Raw genomic sequence first — 8,320 nt, forward strand, 5'->3', positions numbered from 1 at the left:
ATGCTAATGTAATAGTTTACATTTTTGCTTTAGTATAAGATTGAAAAATATCGAATACAACTCTTAGCTGCTTCTACGCAAGCGTCATGTTTATCTCGTTTGCTCGTACTATTTCTATCACCTTGACCTCATCTGCTGGTATTCATCGATATTTGTAAACATTTCGAGCACTCGGACTTGCTCAGTTCTTTCTCTCACTCGCGTTGAATCGTCGTCATTTCGAGTTCAAGATTTGTGAATACCATTGAAATAATTTTAATTTCATTTGAAATATTGAAGCATCAGCCATATATTCAACAAAATGGAGTCCCGTACATTCAACTATGCTGCTGAGTAATTATTTTTTTGCGAATTGAAATAACAACATAACCAAGTAAATATTTTTTTAATTTTATCGATATTTGCAGAGTGAAAGAAGAATTCAATGATATGCATTATTACGAAAATGATAGTGGTGAAACGGAAGAACAATCAACCGATACTAAAAATTTGCAATTGCTCAGATGTCTGCAAGAGAATACCGTAAGTTGATTGATAACTATGATTGATTAAATTATCATTTTTGACAAAATTTTCATAAGACTTTAATTTTATATCAGAATAATACGCTTGAAGAGCACAAAGGAATCGATGAATTTCAACCTAACCAAGGTATTAAAATAGAATTCGAGTGCAAAGATGTGAAACCCGATGTAAACTTATTAGTACCTGTTAAAGTGAATGCTTGTTCTTATGGGTTTGATGAATATGATGATGTAAAAATTAGCGAAAATCTTGCAACTCATTCCTCGATTAAAGTAGAAACTGAGAGCATAATCAAAGAAGAATTTTACAGCGATACTATGAAAACTATAGATTTAGATACTGGAAGTAAACTGAACGGACAGAAAATGAAGATGTGTCCTTTAGTAAAGAGAAAAAAACAATCTATGCAATGCAAGTTGTGTTTGAAAAAATTTTCTTCAAAACGAAATCTAGAGAGACATATTGATACGGTGCATAAGTGTATCTCTTACCCGTGTGACATTTGTGGAAAATCATTTAAAGGCAAAGCTTTCCTCAAAATTCACATTAATTCATTGCATAATCGTCAAAAATCTTACAACTGCGATATATGCGAAAAGTCGTTTGTGCGTAAGCATGGTTTGAGAGTTCATATTGATTCGATACATAATCATATCAATCATCCATGTCACACGTGCGAAAAGTCATTTTCATTCAAGAGTGCTCTGAAAACTCACATTGATATGGTGCATAAACGTATCACTTACCCATGTGACTTTTGTAAAAAGACATTCTCACAAAAAAGTTATCTTGGAGTTCATATCGACTCATTGCACAATGGTCGAAAACCTTACAACTGTGATATATGTGGAAAGTCATTTTCCCATAAGGGTACTATGAAAACTCATATTGATAATGTGCATAATCTTATTGCTTGCCCGTGTAACATTTGTGGAAAGTCATTTTCATACAATAGTTATCTCAAAATTCACATTGATTCAGTGCATAATGGTCGAAAATCTCACCACTGCGATATATGCGGGAAGTCATTTAAACAAAAGAGTCATCTGAAAACACATATTAATTCGATACATAAACGTATCTCTCACCCGTCTGATATTTGTAAAAAGACATACGCTCATACGCTCGAAGAACACAGAGAAATGAATGATTTTCAATCTAACCAAGAAATTAAAATAGAGTTTGAGTGCGAAGATGAAAAATCCGATGTAAATTTATTAGTAACTGCTGAAGCGAGCGAAAGAATTCATGAATTTCAACCTAACCAAGAAATTAAAATAGAGTTTGAGTGCAAAGACGTGAAACCAGCTGTGAATTTATTAGTACCCAATAAAGTAAACGATTGGTCGAACGATTTTGCTACTAATTCCTCAATTAAAATAGAAACTGAGAGCATAGTCAAGAAAGAGTTTCTCAGCGATATTATAAAAAGTATAGATTTCAATACTGGAAGCGAACTCCATGGAAAGGATACCAAAATTAGTCCTCAAATAGAGAAACCCCAAAAATCTAATCAATGTGAGAAATGTTTTAAAAATTTTTCTTCAAAAAACAGTTTGAAAAACCACATTGATATGGTGCATAAACGTATCACTTACCCGTGTGACATTTGTGAAAAGAATTTTAAAATCAAAAATTATCTGAAGTCACATATTGATTCAGTGCATAATGGTCGAAAATCTCACAGCTGCGATACATGCGGAAAGTCATTTGTACAAAAAAGTGCTTTTAAATTACACATTGATTCTAAGCATAATCGTATCAGTTACCCATGTGGCATTTGTGGAAAAACATTTGTAAATACAAGTAATCTCAAAGTGCATACGGATTCAGTGCATGATAATCGAAAACCTCACAGCTGCGATGTATGCGGAAAGTCATTTGCACAAAAAAGTAATCTGAAAAATCACATTGATATGGTGCATAAACGTATTGCTTACCCGTGTGACATTTGTGGAAAGTCATTTTCATACAATAGTTATCTCAAAATTCACATTGATTCAGTACATAATGGTCGAAAATCTCACAACTGCGATATATGCGGGAAGTCATTTACACTAAAGAGTAATCTGGAAACACATATTAATTCGATACATAAACGTATCTCTTACCCGTGTGATATTTGTAAAAAGACATTTTCCTATAAGGGTAGTCTCAAATTTCATATTGATTCAGTACATAATGGTCGAAAATCGCACAACTGCGATGTATGCGGAAAGTCATTTGTACAAAAAAGTAATCTGAAAAATCACATTGATGTGGTGCATAATTGTATTGCTTACTCGTGTGACATTTGTGAAAAGTCATTTACAAATAAGGGTTATCTCACAGTACATATCGATTCATTGCATACTGATCGCAACCCTCACAGCTGCAATACATGCGGAAAGTCATTTTCATTCAAGCGTGCTCTGAAAATCCATATTGATACGGTGCACAAACGTATCACTTACGCGTGTGACATTTGTGAAAAGTCATTTACAACTAAGGGTTATCTCAGAATACATATCGATTCACTGCATAATGGTCGAAATCCTCACAGCTGCAATACATGCGGAAAGTCATTTGTACAAAAAAGTTCTTTAAAATTACACATTGATTCTATGCATAAACTTATCAATTTCCCATGTCACAAGTGTGGAAAAACATTTGTAAATAAGGGTAATCTCAAAGTACATACGGATTCAGTGCATGATAATCGAAAACCTCACAGCTGCGATGTATGCGGGAAGTCATTTGTACGAAAAGGTTCTCTGAAAATCCATTTTGATACGGTGCATAATTGACGGAAACCTCTCTACTGTGACATTTGCAAAAAATTGTATTCTGCCGAGAAGTTATTCTGAGAAACATGTTATTTATAAGATTAAATTCTAATGTAAATTATTAAAAAATAATTCAAATTCACTGTATTCAATTTTTTGTGGTATATTAAAATATTATAGTTGGAATTATTATAAACGTGGCTGGCTGATTCCTTGGCGAGTTTCTTTTTCCTTAGAATTAAGTATTTACTCATTTCTTCATTTCTATACAATTCATTTCACACAAACTTTCCACAAAAAAAAAAATAATGAATCTAGAGTAAAACCCTATTTCATATATTTTACCCTTCATTGCAGAAAACAAATCCTAACTTTTTTAGCCTAATATGAAAGCTCAACTGCTCAACCGCAAAATAAAAAATAGCTTCATTGGCAAAGAGCTCCCTCCTAAAATTATGCTCATTCTTATTTTCATTTTTTTAATTTGCTAATTACGACGAGTATACTCTCGATGTCACACACGGGCAGCTACGTAATTCATCCGTCTCGACCACTGCATCGCATCGCGGCTACCCCATAACGGAAAATAAATTTCCATGCAGTCAAAAAAACAAAAAAAAAAAGCTCTCGCTCATAACGATCGTGGCGAACAATTGCAGTGTGCTGCGCGGCGTGCAGCCGCGGCTGGCGATCCGCGCGTGTAATGCACGGGGATCGGGGCCGAGGTAGCGCGCGCCAGAATGAAAATTTTCACTTGCCGAGTTTCAGCAGCAGCAGCAACAGCAGCAGCAGCAGTGGCTTGCGTTATACATATATCGAGGTAGATTTTACAGCTACTTATGTACACTATACTCGATCGGTTCGCGCTGCTGGAGCTTATAACACAGTATGTGTGTCTGTGAGTGTGCGAGTGCATCGAGCTGCATCGTTGCTGCTGTACTGCACAAGAGTGACAGCAGCGGCAGCACACGGCACGGGCTTGCGCAGGTATATAATGCACCACTGTGCCGCTCCGCACGCGAGTAAGCGAAACGGGCAATTATCAACCATTCCTCGCAAATGGCCGATGCTTAGCGATAATTATGCATCGAGAGAGAGAGAACTGCATCAAGCATACACACACACATATACGTGTAAGGCTGTGTGCAGTAGCTGCCTATCCGCGAGCGCTTATGTATATTACAGCCTACATATTAAATTCCTGCGCTTATACTTGGAGGACATTCGCTGTATACGGGGCCCTAGAGCGCGTCGACGCTTGTGTTTTATGTTATATGAACGATGATACGGCATCGTGTATGTATAACGTACCGATACTTTGTCGTGTACTTTGAGAGCCAGCGCACGCGAATGACATTGTCGCGCGATCGGTTCTTTGCTCGCCGTGCGTCTAATGAGAGAAAATTACGCGCACGAATACGGTATATCGAGCGAGGTACAAAAAGGATGGCTCAAAGATCTTGATGATTGTTTCTAGAAGGAATCGATGTGAATTTATCGGACCGAAAAACTCGTCAAATTGCTCAGGCTGTTTAGTAAAAATACTCATCATACAGAATGTCCTAATCACCAATAGAAGACCATTTTAAATGTTTAAAAATAGGTACATCACTCTATTAATTGGCTTGTTTCTGGCAAATTTTTTTGTTACAATTGTGTCACAAATATCAATATAAAAATGTAAATCGAACTATTTCCGAAAATTTCGACCAGCTTTCAATCACTTTGAATACGACAACATACTACTTTGAGCCTTCAACGCTAGATGGCGAGTACCTACATACCTGCAAATCTACAAGTGGAATAGTACAAGCAATTGTATAAGTCAAAGTAAGAACATTGCTCGCAATCTTCCTTTTTAAAGTAGGACAAGATCCCGCGCATTACACTCGTAATTGCGATAAGACAAAGGCGTGACGATCTACATCGTATATAGGCTCGTAGTCCTTTACATATTATACAGATGTGTGTACCTCGGCGATCGCACACGGGCGAATAAACGACTAATGCCTGCGCATCGCAAACGGCGTGTCAAGCACTGGCATTACGGAACTCGAAAGCACGAGCTACGTACGTACACACGCGCGTACGTGATACAGGGTGTACGCATATATAAGTACTGTAAGCGCTGGACGCGCGGACAATAATGACGATCTAAGAGGAGCCTTATAGCTACGCGTCAGCTTCGATCGTTGCTCGCGTGCTACGTATGCGTTAAGTACGTATATGTGTACGATTTGCGTCTGACGCAAAACGGCCTTTGATGCAGCAGCTATTACCCCCTCGATCTATGCTGCATAAAACCCGAGCGAGATGATGCTCCGGGGCGCACGAATACGCACGACGCTGAATTTCCTTGATTTTTTTTCTTGTTTTTGATTTTGTTTTTTTAAGCTGCCTTTGCAACGGTACTTTCGTGCTCGTTGCTGCTTCATTTCGACTCGTTAAATGACAGAAACGATCTCTCACACGGTGGTGGTGGCCCGCATTCGAGCGCGCACGAGCCAAAGTATATATCCGGAATGCAGGCAACTCGTATCTCTGGCGCTGTCTTGTCACAATCCCCGCGCGCGCGCGGCAATTACATATTATATTATGGCGTTATGAAACACGAACTCGCATTGGCCGCGCGGCGCGAGAAAGACCGAGGCTAAAAATGGAGAAAAAACTGAGGCGAGAGAGAGAGCTGGGAAATTAGTTGCACGATCGGCTATTACACGCTAATTCGTACTTAGTTTCTGTACCGAGAGCTACTACGTTGTATAGCGCGTGTTCACCACGCGACACTTAATAAAGCTCTTCCGTAATGGGGCTCTCCTGGTGTACATTCCTCCGCAGCGGCGCAAATGATCCTCGTGTGCATTTTAATACACGCCAGCTCGGCTATATAATAATCGAGGATCGTAACGAGTTAGAGACGCCGATGCAGCTTCCAATGATCATCACGCACTCGCTGCGTTAAGAGAAAAGTCAATTCCCGGTTGTGTGCCTCGCTCGCATTCAATTGCGTAATTCGAAAATTGTCTCGAGTGCAAATATCGGCCTCGTACATCGTCTGCGTGCAAGTGCATTCGACATATTATGATACATAAAAAATACGTAATATCTGAAGCAAAGTTGCGCGCGCGCGCGCGTTACGAGTGCCTCTAGGCTCGGCTAACTATAACGCGCGCGATCGGCAAAATGTGAGAATCGTTCATTTGGAAAATCTCTCGCCGTGTAACACTGACATTTCGCGTGCGCTTAACCATACGTCTTTCAATTCTCTATATACATTTACACCCTGCGATCTGCGTTTCTCAGCTGTAGCGCAGCTTCCGTCTTTTTAGCGGAGCTCGCAGTACTGCAGCCTGTGTGCAACTGATCATCGGAAGGAGCAAATTCACGACTCATTTCCAAGTGTATTAACCCGAAGAGACTCGCGGACTCGCGCGCGCGGATAATTGCGCGCGCACATGTAATACAACAAGTCAAATTCCATATAGCGCGAGCGGCTTTAATGACCCTATATTTCTCTCGGTTTATACCTGGGCATTATGTTTCAACTTGCTTCATCGGCGCGGAGTGATTTACTATTTTATACCGACGATAATTCAATTATATCTCGGCTTTGTGTTTTCTTTATCACCTCGGCGAGATTCGAGAGCGCAATTAGTAAAACGGCCTTTACGAGCAATTTTTTTTTTCAATTATCACTAGACCGCATTATTGATTTTTATGTAACGCGAGACGATCGTGGAGGTTTTTTTCCAATCGTTCGAGCGCTTCGCCTCGTAATTGGATTTAGATTTGTAAAAATAAAAGAAAAAACGTTATATAGAAATTGGCCAATCGCGATCGCTGATTGACGAGCGTGTCTAATTGTTCAAAAGTATAATTAAGCGACGAGTAATTAGCTTATGCGTGTATCATTGTTTGGAAAAAATCCAAACCGGGCCGATTCTATTTTCGTTTTGCGCAAATGTCAGAAGGAAACTCACGACGAAAAAAAAAAAAAAAAAATTAAGTAACGATGTGCTACTCGGAGCGTCATTTGGAATTCTATTAGGCGTTTTTGAATATCTATTCAACACCTCATCACGCGCGCTCGCGCTGTGTATACGTTTATAATATGGTCGTGCTTGAAAAGGCAACGTGGCGCCTCCAGCTCGGCGAGCGAGTGCACTTATGAATTCAAACGCATCGTGCGCCGATGGTTATAAATAAGGCATCGCAGCTTTGCTATAATGCAGCTCGTATACACGAGTTTATGATACGAGCGGGATCGAGTGTTACGCTGTTGAATAAAAACTCAAAAGTTAAGCTGGTGAAGAGTCAATGCGCCTCGTTTTTTTGTTTGTTATTTAATGATTTTTTTATGACTTTGAAAATTTGTGCGAATTGCCATTTAAAAATACTCTAATTATAGTTACATTTAATTTTCTACATTTGAAATGTTAATGTTTTAATAGGGTTTTCTAATCTGTTAAATTCAAATTCAAGCTTGAAGAAATGATAAAAATCAGTCTACGTTAGAAACTATTATACAACTATTTTTACTTTACCACTTGCAGATTTACGCATATAGGTACTCGCCATCTAATGGCAGAATCTAAGAGTAGGTTCGTCCTATTTAAAACTGATCTAAATTTTTCGAAAAAGTTTATTTGTCATTTTTAGGTTATTTAAAAGCGCGGAAAAATGTAGTATTTCTACTGGGGTTAAACTATATCAATATTTTAATTTTTTTCGTTTCAAAAAAAATTATTTTATTATTATTCACGGTTTAATTTCTATCAATTTTTATCAATTTTCATCAATGAAAAGTTTCTAAAATTTTAATTAAATCCTATTTTTATCATCAATTACATAGCATTGATATTATTGAAATTAAACTAATCTGAATCTGGGTACTCGCCAGAGGGGGAGATGACAGGCAAATTACTTCAATCGATACAAAGTTTCCCATTGAAATAAGTCCCACTGCAACGTTTTGGGAGACGTGATTCGGGTGTACGTGATGACATAGTATCAGTTTTACAAGAGGGACC

General features: G+C 38.3%; 1 protein-coding gene across 1 annotated transcript; it reads left to right on the plus strand.

The window, feature by feature from the left end:
- Positions 1 to 206: 206 nt before the first annotated feature.
- Positions 207 to 3,353, plus strand: LOC106658128 (zinc finger protein 585B-like). Its single transcript, XM_023460940.1, has 3 exons — positions 207 to 333; positions 408 to 522; positions 600 to 3,353. Exons 1-3 carry the CDS (start codon positions 302 to 304, stop codon positions 3,309 to 3,311), a joined length of 2,859 nt encoding a protein of 952 aa, XP_023316708.1. The 5' UTR covers positions 207 to 301; the 3' UTR covers positions 3,312 to 3,353.
- The last annotated feature ends 4,967 nt before the right edge of the window (positions 3,354 to 8,320 follow it).

This window comes from Trichogramma pretiosum, unplaced genomic scaffold (assembly GCF_000599845.2).
Source record: "Trichogramma pretiosum strain Unisexual culture from Peru unplaced genomic scaffold, Tpre_2.0 scaffold56, whole genome shotgun sequence".
Taxonomy (NCBI): domain Eukaryota; kingdom Metazoa; phylum Arthropoda; class Insecta; order Hymenoptera; family Trichogrammatidae; genus Trichogramma; species Trichogramma pretiosum.